The 19,608-nt window shown below is 35.4% G+C and overlaps 1 protein-coding gene across 1 annotated transcript in view; it reads right to left on the reverse strand.

Moving 5' to 3' along the window:
* GRIK2 (glutamate ionotropic receptor kainate type subunit 2) overlaps positions 1-19,608 on the reverse strand; it is a gene marked incomplete at both ends in the record, with an annotated part of 375,780 nt that overhangs the window by 17,436 nt on the left and 338,736 nt on the right. Inside the window, one exon of the mRNA XM_084262244.1 lies at positions 14,726-14,951. Coding sequence (XP_084118370.1) covers positions 14,726-14,951 — 226 coding nt within the window. The remainder of the gene's footprint in view (positions 1-14,725; positions 14,952-19,608) is intronic.

Here is a 19,608-nt window from a genome sequence, read left to right on the forward strand (position 1 = left end):
CAGAAAATACACCCAGGTGCACCTGAAGTGGCTAAAAGTATCATTGTCTGATCTATGGATGATAAAGGTAGCATATAAGAAAAGAAAATAGAGAATATAGACAAGGCATCCTGATTACGCTCTGTATGTTAAAACTCTTCCTTGCAGCAATGAAAAATTTCAACAAGTAAAGATTTTTGACATTTGCTGGCAATTTTCACTATCCCTCATATGACGACTGAAAAATGAATCAAGTCCTTCCTTAAGGTTTTGCTAAAAGGCCATGTCCTGTTTTTTTCACATTTTTTTTAAATCAGAAGTATTTCATTTAAGAGTATTTACTGGTCAAGAAGATAAAAATAAAATGAAAACTGAAGCTTTAAGACTCCCAGAAAATGTGTATGAATGCATTTGCAAAATGAATACAGTATGAATAAAAGCAAAGTTATAAAGCAAAAGCAAAAAAAAAAAAAGATAATAAAATTCTGCCATCTCAAGAAATGTGGACTTCATATCTCAACTTTCACTTAATAGACAAGCAGTTTTAAAAAAAGTCTAACTAGTCTGTGCATGAGGGGCAGAATAGGAGGGGACAGACATAGTGATATGTAAAACTACAGCCCAAATATCAAGGAAAAAGAGTAGTATATAATCTTCAATTTAGTGCAAACAAATGGCAAAGTCCAGCGCAGAAATATCTGACGTTTTCATCCGTCTCTTTTGCTCATTTCAACTGCTTTAATTTCTCTATAAACAGATGACCTATTCCCATGACAAACTGGGACTAGAGGTCCTACTGAACATAATCTGTACTTTATTAGCTGTTGCTGCCCTAGCTGCTGTTTGCAGGAAGGAGACTTTCTCCCAGAAAAATACTTTTAAGACTTTCTGTTATAGGGACACTATTGCCTTCCTATGATCAACAATCTTCACAAGTCATACAAAAATTTCTATTTGCAGTTACCTGTTTATGAAAATTTTAGACTAAAATGAAAATTCTATTGTCTGAAGCAACCGTATAAAACTAAGATAACAAAGTCTCAGAAATATTACAGAAGTTATACACAGAGAATTTCTCTGCTATGAAATCTCAGTATAAAGATTTATGCACATAACTATATATTTTAATCATAAATTATGAAGACATAAGCTTTACATATTCAGACTTCATGGCATACAGATCAGCATGTTGAAATCCTGCTGATCTGGCTGGTGTTTAAAAATCTTCCTATTAAATTATTATTTAGTAGACTCTCCTACCTGGTTACTTTTGGCCTGTTTTACTCATTCTATCAAATGCAAGAGTTGGAACATATTGGGACCTGTAGAATTGTAGAATTGGACCCTAAGTAACAAAAAGGCACAGCAGCATTCTTCTAACTCTTTCATTAAGAAAATGTTGACCCAGTAACCTTTTTTTTTTTCATAATTTGAGGTGCATTTTTTCAAAAGAAATCACTACAAATTATTTTGAAAGTTGGTGCTCATGCGATATAGTTGTTACTTTTGATATTCTGGACAGAAAATTCCATTCTGAACACTCCCACACCACTGATAGCATATTTTGTTCCTATCACATTTTTCTGTTGTTATGAAAAAAAACCATATTATTCTACTCATCTTGCAACATTATTTCATAATCTGTGTACTTGGCTGGGGTAAAAGAGAAAGGTAGTTAGGAATACACCATTATATTCTTAACCAAGTACAAAATTAAGACAAATAAATACTTCTAGTACTGAAGTATTTATTGGAAGGAGAAAGGCACATGTAACAGGAAAGGTATTTTTTTAATAGCTAGGTGTTGAAGCTGTATGTGACTAGTTTACATTGAAAAAAGCAACAAATTTATGTTCTGTTTTTAGTAGTGGAAGAACAAAGCACCAAACATAGAATGGGGATGTCTTGGTTTTTATTGTTTTGCAGGGGGATGGGTTCAACATGAGACCATTCACATTGTGGTTACACCACACTGATCTATCCAGAAGCTAGCATGGGTACAGGTACATAAAATGTAGTTACAGTCTCACTCCAGGGTGTGCATATCTGAAATTTCCATAAGAATGCTGGCTAACACTATTTATACTACTGGTGATGGGTAGAACCCTTTAAGTCTTTGTGTACTGACATTTCTCTGTACTAATGTTGTAGCTTAGCCTCATCAAGAATCACAAACTAAATATTCTGCCACAAAACAAGGTTAGTTAAATCATATTTGAAATTTTAATTTATTATATTTTTCTGTTATCTCTGTCCATCAGTTATTATAATCAAGCATCTCCTTTGTTTTTACGAGTCAAAATTTAGTCCAGGCCTTTGGAAGAGACAGTCATTGCTAGGGGGTAACTTATGATACATTATGTGGAGTTCCCTTTCCAAGTGTCATGCATACCGGAGTCGTAGACATGACAGAAACAAGATGGAAGGTATTTCATTTACACATAAATGTAGAATAGGTATTTATACTATGAGGAACCATGGAAAAACTACTTCTTATAGCCTCATGTGTCACAGGGCCTGAAACACCTTCCAGCTATCTGTAGCATAGTCAGGACTTAGTAATAAAGACTGACAGCCATGGTTATAACATACCATAGAAAAGGAATAAGCAGCTCAGGGCCACTGGGTATAGAAGAACTCAGTTTAGCCCCACATAAATCTTTTTCTTCTAAAACTCACAACCAGCTCTTCTCCTTAACTCCATTAATCCTCTCAAATTGGGATGGCAGGGAAGCAACAGAGAAAAGGGTCAACATAGCTTGGTTCATTCTTCCTATCTGTTGTTTCAAAAGTCTCCAAGTGACCAGTGGAAAAAGAAGAGGGGTTCTGTCAGTTCCAAGTTCCTGGATCCACTTTCAAAATCCTCTCAAAGTAAATGGACTATGGGACCTGATGAGATGCATCCATGAAACTAACAGATGAAGTGACTAAGCCACTGTCGATCATATTTGAGAAGCAGGGTAAAAAGGAAGAATCAGGGAACTATAGATCAGTCAGTGTCACCTCTGTGCCCAGCATGATAATGGAACAGATCCTCCTGGAGACTGTGCAAAGGCACACGGAAAATAAGGAGGTGACTGGTGACAGCCAACAGGGCTTCACTAAGGGAAAATTATGTGTAACAAATAAGATGGCATTCTGGGACAGGGTTACAGTGTTGGTGGATAAGGATAGAGTGACAGATATCATCTACCTGGGGATGTGCCAAGCATTTGACACTGTCCCACATAGCATCCTTATCTCTAAATTGTAGAGACATGGATTCATTTCATGAATAAGGAATTGGCTGGATGATCACACTCAAATTGTTGTGGTCAACACCTCAATGTCCACGTAGAGATCAGTAATGAGTGGCTTTCCTCGGGGAAACAGCACCGTGTAACATCTCTTTCGGAGACATGGACAGTGGTATCAAATTTGCTGGGCAAATTTGCCAACAATATCAAGCTGTATGATGCAGTTAACACACTGGAGGGAAGGGATGACATCCACAGGGAACTTAACAGGCTTGAGAAATGAACCTATACAAATCACATGATGATCAGCACAACTGCAGGCTGGATGGAGAAGGGATTGAAAGCAGCCTTGAGGAGAAGGACTTGGAGGTGCTGATTGATGAAATGCTCAACATGAACTTGCAAGGTGCATATGCAGTCCAGAAAGCCAACTGTATCCTGGGCTGCATCAAAACCAGCATGACCAGCAGATCAAGGGAGGTGATTCTGCTCTGTGGTCCCTAGTACAAGAAAGATATTGAGCTGTTGGAATGAGTCCAGAGGATGGCCACAAAGATGACTCAAGGACTGCAGCACCTCTCCTATGAAGACAGACTGTGAGAGTTGGGCTTGTTCAGCTCCAAAGGGAGACCTTAGAGCAGCCTTCCAGTACTTAAAGGGGCCTACGGGAAAGATAGAGAACTGTTTATCAGGGGGTGTAGTGACAGGACAAGGGGTAGCAGGTTTAAATGTGTAGGTTTAGATTAGGTATTAGGAAGAAATTCTTCCCTGTGAGGGCAGTGAGGCACCAGCACAGGTTGCCCAGCAAAGCTGTAGCTGCTCACTCCCTGACATTGTTCAAGGCCAGGTTGATGGGGCTTCAGGCATTCTGGTCTAGTGAAGGGTAACGCTGCCCATGGCAGGAGGCTGGAACTAGATGATCTTTGAGTTCCCTTCAAACCCAAAACATTTTATGATTCTATTCTATGACAAATGGTCATGGCTTACCAGTTATAGAAACACAACAACCCCCTTCCCCAACACACACAAAAACCCAAACCAATGACCAAAAGATTTTCTCAGTAGCAAAATTAGCCATTTCCATAGGAAGGAGCAATTTCTAAGAGTATAGATCAAACCCGAGATAATTGTATTTCACCAGAAGACAGATGCCAATTCTATATGTAGCTTTGATGACAGGCTTTCTTTGTGATGTTAAGTGAAAAACTTTTTCCTGTTTCTTAGCTCTGTGCCTCAGAGCAAATTTGTTGTTTTATATTTATGAAATGATCAGACATTGCAGCATTCTCACCTCTAAGGTACATATGAATTAATAGCAAAGCACCCCAGAGACACAGAGTTTAAGCACATTTCCCAAGTACACTGAAATCACCTGCTATATTAATAAACTTTAATGTTGAAAGATGTGAAAATCTTAGTTTTACCATCCCAAGAGTCAAGTAAAATTTATATATTTTTCCTATTAATTTATGATTAATGTATTAACATAAGAAATAGGTTTAAATATTAATAAAAATATACTTATTGCTCATCTACTAGCTTTCCTTCCACTTACTTATGGAATTATAGCACATGGACTTATGGGCATGAAGAAGCATTTTTCAAATATCTTTAATCTTTCATATTTATACAGTCCTTTTTTATAAGGATGTCTAACCATAGAATCATGGAATACTTTGGGTTGGAAGGGACCTCAAAGATCATTTAGTTCCAACCCCCTTGCCAAGGGCAGGGACACTGTCACTTTGACCAGGTTGCTCAAAGCCCCATCTAACCTGGCCTTAAATACCTTCAGGAATGTGGCTTCCACAGCCTCTCTGGGAAACCTGATCCAGTGCGTGACAACCTTCATAATAAAGAATGTCTTCCTAATGTCTAACTTAAACCTACCCTCTTTCACCTTAAAGCCATTGTCCCTTATCCTACAATCTCTGGGGAAATGTCTCTCCCACTTTCCTGTAGGACCCCTTTAAGTATTGCTACAATGCCTCAATTAGGTCTTCAGCCTGTCTTCATAGGAGAGGTGCTCTAGTCTCTTGATCATCTTCATGGCCCATTCTCTGGACTCACTCCACCAGCTCTACATCTTTCCTGTACTGAGGATCCCAAGCTGGATGCTGTACTGCAGATGGAGTCTCACGAGAATAGAGGGGCAGAATCATCTCTCTTGATCTGCTGGCCATGCTGTTCTTGATGCAACAGCAGCCCAGGACACAATTGGCCTTCTGAGCCACTAGCACACACTGCTGGCTCATGCAGAGCCTGTCATCGATCAGCACCCCTAAGTCCTTCTCCTCAAGGCTGCTTTCAATCCATTCTCCACCCAGACTGTAGTTGAATTTTGGATTGTGTCAACCCATACGCAGGACCTTGCACTTGGCCTTGTTGAACTTCATGCAGTTAGAATGGGCCCATCTCTCTCGGCCCTGTCAAGGTCTCTCTGGATGGTGTCCTTCTGGATGACATCCCTTCCCTCCAGTGTGTTGACCTCACCACACAGCTTGGTGTCATCGGCAAACTTGCTGAGGGTGCACTCAATCTCACAGTCCATGTCACCAACAAATATATTGAACAGTGCCAGTCAATAATGAAATGCCTCATGCAGTTCTGCTATACATGAAGATTTCAGGCAGGCAGATAGCCTTTTTTGTTGAAAGACAAGAAAAGTGTAAAGTCATAAGAAAAATGGCCAGACCTGAAAACCCAATTCATGTTTATCCATAAACCACCAGCCACCTGCCAAGAACAAAAGGAAGTTCTCAAAACAATGAATGTCAGTACATTCCCATTAACTTTTTCATCGTGGGTGAAGTATGAAGTAACTTTGGGTACATCAAACTGAAATGCTGTTTTTAACCTGGGACATATAAATATTTAAGTTATATATTAAAAAAAATTAGACTTCTGAAGCTGCCAGAATTCCTGCAATGTCTCACATTTGCACTTATAGGTGATGATAAGTTCCAATTACTACTGTTGTGTTAAATGATGTTCTGTATATTTCTAATCACTCAGATAGTTTAGAGAAGCTATTTTCATGCAGCTATCTCCTTTAAATTATTTCATATCCTTCAGAAGAACCTTAAAGCATTGTAGTTAAACCACAGGACATTGGAGGGCGGGTGATACTTATATGTCTCTGCTTCGGTTACATCCTATCAGTACATTGCTTCTAGAAACTGATTCTGTAAGGCAGAGCCTCCTCACAACCGTTACTGGACATTAAGTGTTTTGGAGTTCTTTATTGCCATTTATTCTTATTAAAGCACAACCTCTTAACATGCCTTTCAGATAGTGCTTGAATATGCTCATACTTCTGAGACAACTATAAAACCCAGTTCTTTCATCAATGTGTTAGCTACACATTCTTACATTTCAGCAACAATAAATTAACTGCTCAAGCAGTTGAAATTCTCAAATTAGTTTCAATACATGGTTTGACCTGCATAAAAATAAATAATTTGCACCCATGTTTTGTACATTATATTCAACTAATGAAGACAAATGTATTAATTTGTTTTAGTTAGAGAAGAACTGACGCTCAGCACTTTTTATGCATGTTTAAGTGATGAATATTACAGTTCAAATTATATGAAGGATTACAGATTAATTGCAGGCAAGCAGAAGAAAAAGGCCTCCTGTGTTGTCACGTGGTATCCTATGTATGCCTATAGGGACAGATCTGATTATGTCTTATCCCTAAGGAGTGGTAAAAAATGCTTATATTACATGATTTGTAAGGGCTGAAGGTAATAAGTAGCTTTAACAGAACTAGGATGCTTTAACAATAAAACCAAATGACTGCTTAGAGATATTATTGGTAGTAGTAGTAGTAGTAGTAGTAGTAGTAGTAGTAGTAGTAGTAGTAGTGGTGTTTTAGATTTTAAAAACTATAGGCAGGGGACGGTGTTTAAACTTTTAGCATTGCAGTTCAGAGTGCAAAAATTGCACAGTATTCATTACACATTATTTGAAATTATCTAAGAATGTGTAATGAATTTGCATAAACACACATGCACTTTTTCTATGCAGAGAGTGTGCTGGGCTGTAAGATGGAAATGCACCTGCACAGGAACATTTTATCAGTTATAGATAACACCTAGAGCAGGAAAAAGTTATAGCACCACTATGTTCTAAATATGTAATAGCATAATTGATTTGATTTAGAAAACATTTGCGACATTTGTTTAAAATATTAATTTGGATATAGTTCATGTTCTAAGTATAAAAAATGCTTAAAAAATTAATTCAGACATGTACAAGATTTTGGTCTTTCAGAGAGTAGACAAAACATAGAAGGCAACATCCTACACATCTATAAGATGTGAAGTGTTTTTCTTACACTTACACTTACACTTACAAGGTTTTTAATTCGATTTCATCTACTACTTATTAGGCAGACTCTAAAAGTATACTAATTTTAAGATGATTATAAAACCAGGCTGCAAGTCTCTGCAATGATAAATGCAGAAAGGGAGGAGGCTGAATGGATTTTAAGAGAGTTAGAGCTATTTTGAGATCATCTTCCTATTATCTTTTTTCACATTTTATTGCATATCTTAGAAATAACAGTAATTATTTTTTCATATTTATGCTACATCAAACTTTAATCTTTTAAGTTACAAGCATCTATTAAAAGCTTTTGATCTTAAGTAATTTATATTCCCCACTGCACCTTCATTTAAAATGTTCTATATTTGGAAACATTCACTTAAATAAAAATGGCAGGTAATTAAATCTCCTGTAAAACACCTGCATTAAGAACACAGTCAGGTCAGTTAGAAAAATTCAATATTATAGAATGAAAACTTTTACTCTGAATATTTTTTCTAGGTCACTCCCAACAGACAGAATAGGTAATATAAATCAGCCTATACAGTGTTATTGGGTATAACATGATAATTAAGTGTTATACATTTGCTGATTAAACTATTTGTTTAAATTCTGTTTGAATCCAGAAGCCTATCACTGGGGTAGGAAGAACACTATTGTATTGCATTTATTAATGGCTTAGATAAATATAAATAATTCATGGAGTCATATTCCTACAGAAGATATGAAATAGCACATCATAAATTATTGCCTGAAAACCTTTTTTCTGCAGTGAAATCTTTAATTTAAGTGAGTGGAGTGTGAAATACTCTTTCTAGATTCTATGTCTGAAGAAATTATATGAATAATACTGTCTTCAAAATGTGCTTACTACAAACAACTTTTTAATTACATGCTACACAGCTAACTTAAATTTTAAAAAAAGAAAGAAGAAAGGAAGAAAAGAAAAAATAATAATAATAAAGCCAACCCCTCTTTTTTTTTTATAAAAAAAAGAAGTATTTTAATGCTTAAATAAAACAAAAGTAAAGGTGGACTGCTTTGTGAAAAAAATATATAAATAAATTTCTACATGCAAGTGATCTGCACATTACAGTAGTCGGCCACATAGGCTTTTCATAATTTATAGGTGAGTGGGCAAAACTTTGAGAATCTTTAAGAACAGTGTACTGTGAAAATATATTTGTGCTCAAAAAGATAAAAAATATTTGTAAACAAATACATTTTATTTTATATTTCATTAGAATTTACATATAATAGAGATTCCCTAAAAACGGCACCTCTGAATCATTAGAACATGAGACTTTTGAAGTTCTGTTTCACCCTTTGAACTTAAATGAGTATACTGATATCTGGGGCCTGCAGCCAACACATCTCTGCTGGAAAGCTGTTTATTTTATTCACGTATTTTTATTTTTGGCATGGGAAGTATAACTTGTTTGTATCACAGTAGCTGCCAGATTTCTATTGAATACATAAATATATACTGTGCAGATATATTTTATGTACTTACATGAACAAATTGATACCTGGATCTGTTTTACTACTGCAAGTTAGAGCAGCTTTGTATAATAGGTAGTTCCATGAGCTTTAGATTGGCAATGAAATGTTGGTTGCTTTATCAACTTGGTACATTGACTCCAAAATACATTGTTAATTTAGTTCACATTCTCAGAGATGTATTTCATCTCCATGTACAGTGAAAAGTCTTTATATAGATCAGGGAGTATACATTTATTTTTTAATCAATTTTTAAGTTAACAATTGGAAACTAAAAATCTGAACCTCAAACCCTTTCCAGCATTTCTCAGGGAGTCTTGATAGTCCATCAGTATGGGAAGATCAAGGACACAAACAGTAATATGCTATAGTATGAAAAGTCACATTTTGATTACAGCAAGGAAAAAGTAAATAAAAATTCTGGTAAAAGTTGAGAGTCATGCAACAGATTCAGTGCACTATATGTTGCAACTGAGATATTAGCACAATTTATTTTCTTGTAATACCTACACAGGAAGCAAGGATTAAAAAAAAATCTGTATTTCCCCTTCTCAGACTGTTTTTTTCTTCACCATTACCAGATATTATAAAAACATCACTGCTACACTACTAAAGGCTCCTCTTATTCTAGTTCTGTAACTTTCCATAGCTCAACAATTGCAGAGAAACAGTTGAGAAATTACTAGGTCTAGTTTCTCACATGTGCCATATCTCTTACACACCACTTTCTACTTCGTTAACACTTGGAAAAATACAAGCCCATTTCTAGGATTACATACACCTACCATTTTTCATTTTCAAAAAGCCAAAGGCATTACTTTGCATCTACCTCCACAGACACACAGTTTGTCTGGCATATACATGATATTCCTGGGCTTCCACATAAGTGCAGATCATCTGAAAGGTGCCAGAAGATCTGGAATGGGTTTGACATATACACTTGTCAGCCGTTTATGTACTCCAGGTTCAACATAGAAGCAACTGGCAATCCAATAGAAAATCTGCCCAAGCCAGATGGAAAGTAGCCTGCTGTCTAATATGCTGAAGAGAAACAGGAATTTGGAAAAGAAATAGGAATCTGAAACCACACCAGAGAGATGAAGATATGCTTTCTTCCAAGAAGGAATTTCAAATATATTGCTTCCAATTGTTGAATAAAAAGTAAAAAAAAAAAAAGTGAAAAGAATTTTTGCAGACCATTAAGGCCTTAATATACAGTGCACAGAAGCTAAATTTCTAACCTTTAATGTGGTTCACTTCACATTAACAGAGATGTTAATGAATACTTATTATGGACAAGAGCATTTGTCATAGAATACTGCTGTGTTTTACAGTATGTTGACCATAGGAAGGTCACATTAACTGTTTCTTTAGAGCATGAAATGTATACTGCTGGACAGACTAGGTTTTCATGAAAATTTATGTTTGATAAGACGACTGTAAGCATTTGAAACTATCATAAACATGGTAAATTTATCTCAACTGGGATTTATTCAAGAACAAACCAAATTTTAAACATCTTTATCTTTACCATGAATGAAGAAATGGTAAAGTAAGGTACACTTATCATTGGAGATAAGTGACACTTTAGAGGATCTGTCATTAAAAGTGGAATTTATTTTGCATATCCAAAGAGTTTGTTCCCTCTCTCTCCTCCTCCTACCCACCTTTACTCATTTGCTTTCTCTGTCTTTTCTCTCTTTCTCTCTTTCCCTCCTTCCCTCTCTCCTCCCTTGAATAACGACCTTGGATGATGAGGTTTATGTTCACATAATCCAAATTCCAACCACTGAAAGAAATATATATGCATTTCTAACAGATAATTGTACATGATACTTACTCATAACTTTATTTTCAGAAATAAAGTATACTGCATACTTGAAGCTTTATGCATGTTAACAAAAAATTTCCTATCTGCCAGATTCACTGGTGAAGAACAAAAGACTGGCAAAATGGTGCCTCCTAATAGGCAGAATAAAGCTGATACTAAACCCTGCCTTGTGGAGCTTCAAATTGGAAAAAAGAAAACCACGCTCCTGGTTACAGAGCTGCAAGCAAAGTTGCAAAGGTGGAAAATAGAACAAAAGAAACACAACCCCCCAATAGAAATAGGTTCTCCGTTATGTACTCTGAAGTGTCAGTTGTCAAATATCTCATTTGAGACCTGTTATTCCCTTCTCTTTTAATTATAAATGATTTTTTTCTAGCCTAGTACCAGAAGTGGCTGACTGAAAATTATTTTAAGTATACACAACTCTGTTACCTTAATTTATAAACACATGTAATGAGAATGATCCATTGTATCTACAAATTATCGAAATTCACTATCTCTATTTTTCAGTGCTGTGGGTGGCATATGTGACATATTAAATAAAGCTAACAGCAAGGATATGCTACAGAATGCTTCCTTGCATTTATTTCAAATGTCAATGTATCTTGTTGATTTTTTAAGGTATACACTGATCCTACTTTGTAGTTTGTACCTACTTTGTACTTTTTCTTCTGTGTGTTTGGAAGAAGTTGATACCTATACACTGACTGATCTGCTGTTTTTTTTTCTCCCCATATTATGCAACTTTCTTTCTACGAATTTAAAACTTTCACATTGTGAACAGAGAGCTTTTACTGTACAACTCTAAGCTGGTGCTATATTTGGGTGATTGCACTTTCCAAGTGATTATCCTATCATAAACTACTCTGATAGCATGTTTTTCTGTTAGGAAAGCTTTTAGCTCTTCTGCTTGTAGCTACTTAGACTGAAGCAAATTATATTCTCACTAACTATTATTCTGTTAGCCTTCAAAAGGAATGAGATATGTTGCACCTACTTCCTTTGATGCTGTTCTCCAAAAGTAACCATATATACTCTACAGTACTTGACATAAGGCCTATAGCATCTGTATTCTACAAATTTAAGCTTACGTGCAAATATTCTTTCACCTTCATGTCACTATTCCAGGAGATAAACTGGATCTTTTTGAAAACTGGGGGAGACATCAGTCTTTCAGACATCTCACTTCTAATGTAAATAGTTCTGTATTCTTCTGCTCATGCACAAGCAGTAACATATGCTCTGTTTGTGAAATCATTGCACACTGTAGTTTTCCAAGCACTTGACAAGTTATTCTTAGGATTATTAACTGTAAAAAAATATTATTCAATTGGGTGTCTATGAACTTCTCCCACAATCATTAAATAATGATGAAATGTACTTCTGTGGATTTATCCATGTCATAAATTCTTTAAAAGACTCCAGAATTGTTTTTTCCTGTAGAAATGAGATCAGGTATAATACATGAATTTATTTTGTTTTATCCACTGCTCTGTAAGACTTTTTACCTTCAATAAAGCAATATATTTCAAGGAAGCTGTTGCGACAGTCACTATAGATGTGCTGCTTCTTAAGGTTTCCTTTCAAATGCATCTGTGAACCATGCATTATTTTAGCAGAGGCTACCCAATCTCTTTCCTCTGAGACTGTGAGGTTAACAGACGGATGCTAAACTTTAATGGCTATTAGTTTTCTAGGTATCATTTCATATATATACTGCCCAAACACAAGATTAATTTCTTTCTTAGCTGTTCTGGTAAAGCTCCAGATGCTGGTTTATTATAACTTCATTTCTTTTGTGAAAACCTTACTTTACATCATCTTCTAGGTTCTGTAATGTTTTCTTTTTAAAGGAAATGTTTCCTTTTTAAATGTTTTCCTTTTTAAAAATGTCCTCACCCCTTTTTTCAGATCTTACTTTAACTTCTTCTGAGAACTTAACACTGTTTCAACTCTGGTTTTACCTCCTTTCATGATCCCTGCTTCCTGCAGGTATGTGCTTTATTTATTTCATCTTGATTCAGAACAGTTGTCAGCTCACAGGTGCCCCAGTAAAACACTATTACTTGTCTTGACAGAGATAATTTGTTACTACTTGTAACCTTGCAGATTAATAAGAGCTGAATAATGTCTTTGATATGGTTTGAATGCAATCAAGACATAGTGTATTCTTAGTGTCTGCTCTAGCCAAATAAGTTAGGGGACAAGGGCCAAAAGACCATTTACTTACTTCCTTTCTCTTTATATCCAATACTTTGTCCTCTAAACTTTACATCTACAAGTTTCTCTACAGCTTTATAGTTGCTTTTCACCTGTTTTCTCTGGTGTTTATGTTGCTTCTCTGATTTACACATAAAATAATTTGCAAAATAGACTGGTGTCTTTGATCCCTATCACCTTGGTAGTTCCATGGGCATTTGGATTTCTGAGGCATGATTCAGATGCCTTGAAAATTTTCATGCAGCTTATCCAAGGATTTTAAACTATCACCAAGATTTAATTCTCCCCATAGAAAAAATTAAATAGAAGGGGGTTTTCACCCTCAAAATGATGAAAGGTTTGTGTATCGGAAAATATGAAATACAAAAAGAGAAGCAGGACTGAAGCATATATTCTTATATTTAGCAATATAAGAAGCCACAATAGAACAGGATGGGAAAATATATGTGGATTAAAACTAGATTCCTAACAACGAATTTTGCAAAGACAAAGAGCAGAAAATTACTGAAATAATGAAAATAAGATGTTAAAGTTTCAGTAAATATCAGCAACATATAGGGCAACCTACATTTGCCAATACTAGATTCTTCTTTATCCAAAGATCATAGAATCATAGATACTCCAGAATTTGGATTTGGTTTTGTTTTTAACCTTCCTTAATATGTGCTTGATCTAAAGTACTGGACACAACTTTCTCCATAGAGGTTTAGTTTATACTATTAACACAGATAAAATTAGTACTTAAGTGTATGACCTATTTGAGAAAAACAGAAAACATACACATATCAATCACAAAGTGATGTTATTCCTAAAAATAAAGTTAAAATTGATACTTTCCTTGCAAATAAGTCAGCAGAATGATCTCATGACAGTAAGTAGTGCAATAATGACAGAGTCTTTATGTCACAGCATTTTTCTATTTCCTTCTATTCTGAAATCTGAAGCCAGATTCTTAGGCTCATGTCCTCCAAAACCATTGCAGTCAACAGGAACTCAGAACCTCAGCCTGCTGAATCCCATCCTGTGGATTCTAGCAGCGAAATTAATGTCTGTAGTTACCTTATAATGTAGCAACTAAAGTTTTGTACCTAGTCGAGAATACCTGACCTGGAAAATATTTACAGGATTGGAATTGTTCTAAAGAATCATATTCCATAAGGTTAAGGTGTGTGGATTATACACAGCATGTTATAGAATCTTTATTCCTCTTTTAATAATATCAGTTATTATCCCTCTTGGTATAGAAGCATTATCACAACTTGCTAATTCAAGCCTCTTACTAAGCATTTCACTCTTTAAAGAAAACAAAATTTTAAAAGCATCTTTTTACAAAATAAAGCACTGTGAAAAGTAAATTTTGGTTTTGAACATATGATAGGTAACATGTAAGCAATAAAAAAGATATTTTCATATTGTATGGGTGGGGTTTTTTTATAAACTTTTATCTGTTTAGAAGATTAAATAAAATTCATAAATGTTGATAAAATATGTGGAATTGTCCCCAGGTGGGAAAAACTAAACAAGAAAAATTGTTAGCAATATAGAGAAAGCAAGTGTATTGGAGCTTTTCTATAATACTGCAGCAACTAAGATTAATGAGAGAACAAATGGTTGACATATCACCTACCCATGGGAGTTCCAACGCCATAACCTTTTGAGTCTATCAGGCCTCCAATCTGTGTTAGGTTACAGTTCCGCTGTGTGACAAACTCAATGGTTGTCGACTCCATTAAAAATGCATAATCAGATGTAAGCACACGCTGGATACCTTCTTCATTACTTTTGACAAGTACTGACTGCCTCCTGCTACTCATGAAGGCCCACATCTTGTCGTAAGTGGAGATTTTGGATTTCTGAAAGACAAATATTAGATACTTATAAGAGCAAAAGCAAATTCTCAAACTGCACATTGCTCTCATCATAATTTAGTATGTCACATTTTACCAAGGCATTCTTTTAAGGTTCCCCGTACCTTTCACCTCTTCTTTATGTCTCATCTCATCTTATCTTGTAAAACAAAGCGTTTTGACACATTCTGAAGAAAATGCACAATATGTATTGTTTATCTGTTTTTAATTGTGGTGTTTGGGTTTTTTTATAGGATACAGGCCTACAATTATTTGAAGTCAGTAGAAAACTATTAAGTATTTCACTGTAGCCAAGTTTATCACCATGTTTTTGTGTACTATAGAAGGATTTGTGGATTCTGGCACATTCGAAATTTTCACTACTATTTCAATCACTCCTGAGTACCTCTGAAAACTTAATGCACTCTGTGGCAACCTGAAGTAAGCAAATCACTTACAGATGGTAGTAACTGGGGAAAACAGTTGTGAGGGAGGGGCAGCAAACATTTTATTCACAGTACACTGCAAAATTACTTGGAGAAAGATTTCAGGTAAGAATAGTATCAGACTCTGGTCACACTAATACTAGCATTCCATTTAGAAATTGACTACTAACAGTCCTAAAAATGAACATGTGTTTTCTGCTTTAGTATTTCCAGAAAGCAACAAACTGTTGTGATAGGAAGAGACTGAAAATGTTTTGAGACAAAGTGATGCTGTGCAATTACAGAGGAGTTGCTTCCTTTCTTTCACCTCAGCTGATTTTAAAAAGGTATCTTAGCTTTCCTCATCTTTGTAAACCAATGCTGAAGAGATCATATCCACCGGTTGAGTTGAAGGTATTACAAGTATTGAATATTTTATATTATATTTGCCCGAACTGTTTAATAATGTTTCAAACTCAAAATGTATCAGAAAACGTTTGGTATTGTTAAATCTTGCCTAGTAAATAAAATGTAGAAATACAGTGAGAACTAGTATAATCAGACTTTTAAAGTTGTCTTTCATCTTAAACACAACACTGCCATCAGTTCTAGTGGAGATACTAAATAAAGATTGACACTACAAAACTTTCTGAAGTTCATCTGATTGGCAGCCATAAATTCTACCCCAAAGGAGAATTAGAAGTGTATATGTAATAAAAGGAACATTTATTTATAAAAAAGATGACTTTGTCCCCCTGCTGAGATACAATCCAAGAGTTATTTCACTTTGCCTGGGGACGTAGCAAATCAACTATTTGAACTAACTGTAACGTCAATGGTAACATGCCTCTGCATGAACACACAGTAATGTTGCTGTACTGAACATAGTTTGTCATTGATTGCAAAAGATTTTAGTAACAATGAAAGAGAAAATTCTTCAGAATATACAGTGAATGCATAAAATAGAGGAGACTAAACAGATATGGTCTTTCTTCATAGGGTTTGTTTTGAAAATCAAATAATTCTTGCAAGCATTTAATATTTTACTGTTAACATAACATACTTTAAGCAACAAGCATCATCTCTGTAGGAATTAAATTGCTATGTAATAGAGATGGGATGGAAAATTAATGTTTTTCAATATTTGTTAAATTTTATCAAGAACCTGTATTTAATCCTTTTGACACACAATTTTACCTCAGCAAAAAACCCAAACATTTTACCCACTAAAAATAATCTGAGCAATAAAAAAATTGGCATAGAAAAGAAATTTAGTAAACTGTTTGTTACACATTACTGATGCACGTTGAGGAAAAACAATAAGAAAAAGCCAAATAAGCTATATTATTAAGTAAGGAATTGAACTGTAAGACATACACACTTCTATATCTCTGTTAAAAAAAAAGGAGGGGAAGGGTTGTTCTCTACTGAGAACATGCATTAGAGCATGTGAAAAATACAGTGTCCTCTAAAGGACAGTGTGCTCATATTACAATGACTGACTAATCAGCTAGGGTGAAACCACAGATACAAGTGAAAAGGAAGGAACAAAGATTACCAAAAAACCAAAACCCAAACACTCTTGCCCCCAAAATACCCACCACCACCACCAAGAATAAAACCCAACACCCAAACCAGAGAAAAGTAAAAACTCCTGGACAGGATAGCACACTTACAGGAATAATTAAAAGAAAAAAAAAATTGAAAGTCTATGCATGATTAGTGAGACTGTAGAAGATAACCCAAAGGGCATTGGTGAACATGGCTCACCAGTGTGAAGCAAACAAAGGTGATAGAAAGTATACAGTGATCTCTCAGTTTCTCTATGCATTCGCACAGCTTTTTTCCACCCCTAAAAAACAAAGGTCAGAACCAAAATGATGCCAAGGAAAACAGTGCGTCTACTTGTGACCCCTAAACTATAACTAGCTTTTAGACATTCTGACTAAAATAAAACTGTATAGTACAGGTTATGGTATTTGTTTCACATACATCAGAGAATGTATTACCTGAAAATAAACAAGTAAAACGGCATTTGATTCAGGAAAATATAACCACAAATGTTTTTCCTCCATTTTAAAAAATATTTGCAGACTCATGTGACTAAAATCAAGAAACCAGCACAATCAAAAGCATCAGGAACCTGTTTGACATTGAACTAAAGAGAATGGCACTCCAATATATACATATTGCGTCTTGTGGTTATGACTCTATCATTCATACTGATAGAAACAGATGCTGTAATTTACATTGTGCTTCCATATTCTTCCACTGTGTGGAAATCAGTCTGGTTAATCAATTTACATACTTCATCAATGAAGTATATTATTTTATATGGGTTATTTCACCATATTGTTTCATGTAACTGGAAATCACTGTCTGGAAATCCAACCAAACTTGAAGTCAACCGGAAATGATGTCTGTATAAGATAATTTGTGGTGACATGATTTATCATGCTTGTGTTCCCTCAGCAATGCTGAAGACAGCGCAGAGTAGTAAGAAAGCTCCCTATGTTTTGCAACGTTTGACTTCTACTGAAAAAAAAAATTAAAACAAAAAAAGAGAACTAACTAACAGGAAAGATAGAAATTAAAAGGTTAAGCAAATCAAGAAACTCATCAACCTGGTTCATAAAATGGTAGCTTTCACAACAACATTCAGAGGATAGTTAGTGACCTACTCAGAGTTCATAAATTAAAGATCATTGGAAGATAACTGTATTCCAGGGAACACAAATGGAAGTGTGGCAAAGGCTCTAAGTTAGTCTAATGCTATGTATGAATGTGAGGCTGGAAACAGAAGAAATCATTATAAGTACTGTCTTACTTATTGCTCTATCCTGAAGCACTGGCTGGGAAAGACAAATATCTGAGCAGTGAGACTCTGGACTGCAAGGTTAGAAAAATATCAGGATGTTGAATGAATGCCAGAATAAACAAGGATCAAAGGACAGGGAATAATACCTCATAATACAAGACAAGATTGGATAAATGCACAGCAAAAATGGGCCAGGCAAATTCTGACATTTTTCTACAAAGAAAAAATTACAGATCCATTAAAGGAGACTTTTATTTTAATAATAGCATATGACTTCTCTCCTGGCTTCTAAAAGCATCTGGGTTTCACAGATAATGTTTCAGCTTTGCTTTCACTCATGCAATATTTAAACTGAAGAGAGGTTGTAGTAACAAAAGAAAAATTAATAGTAATTAAGATTAGATTTGCAGAAAAAAAAAGTTTAAAAAAGTCAGAAGCCCCATTCTTAAATATTTTATGAAAGCACTCTCCACCACAGAAGAACTAAATCATAGAAATCTTCAAGTAAAAAAAAAACCACAAAACACACCCAATCCTACTATACTGGTTTTCATTTATGTCATTGCCTGTAACAGCTATGTGACTTTTGTTTTCCTGAGCATTGTATTCTGAGTGGATACAGGCCACTTTTCTTAAATTTGTTTGATCCATTGATTTTTTTAAGGCCAATAACTTATCTTAAGGCTGTAGTACACGGACTATGAAATGTCATTTTGAACTACTTCACCAGGCTCATTCCTTATGTGTTTGCACTGACAAAAAGAATGATACATTTAAAGCACATTCCTAAAGATCCATCCATATGAGCCACAGCAAGATGCCCAACATGGTCTCTCACAACATCCTTGATGGCAAACTGGTAGGATATGGACTGGACAGACTGAGCTCCTACAGGTGGAGAACTGCCCTAGATGTTGATCTTGAAAGTTGATGGTTCAAGGTCAGATTGGCATCTTTTCATGAGTGCAGTACCTCAAGGGTCACTCCTAGAACTGATACTATTCAATATCTTTATAAATAGTTTGGAAAACAGTGTGGAAAACACCTTCACCAAGTCTGTGGATAACACTAAACAGGGAGGAGACGTAGATGCACTGGAAGAAATAGCTGTCATGCAAAGAGATGTCAAGAGGCTGGAAAATTAGAATTAATGTAACTGCATGACACTTTTCAAAGATAAATACAAAGTCTATCCTGGGAAAAAAATAATCACAAGCATCTGTACTGGCTGGAAATCGACTGGCAGGAGTGTTTTTTGGCTAAAAAGGACTTATGGATCAGAGAGGACATCAAGCTGAACAGCAGCCCATCCTTGCAGCAAAAAAACCAAACTACAGGCTGTATCAGCAATAGTATAGCCAACAGAACAAAGAATGTGATTAATCCACAATACTTGGTATTTGCCAAGCCACACTAGGAA

This window comes from Gallinula chloropus (assembly GCF_964237585.1).
Source record: "Gallinula chloropus genome assembly, chromosome: 3".
Lineage (NCBI taxonomy): Eukaryota > Metazoa > Chordata > Aves > Gruiformes > Rallidae > Gallinula > Gallinula chloropus.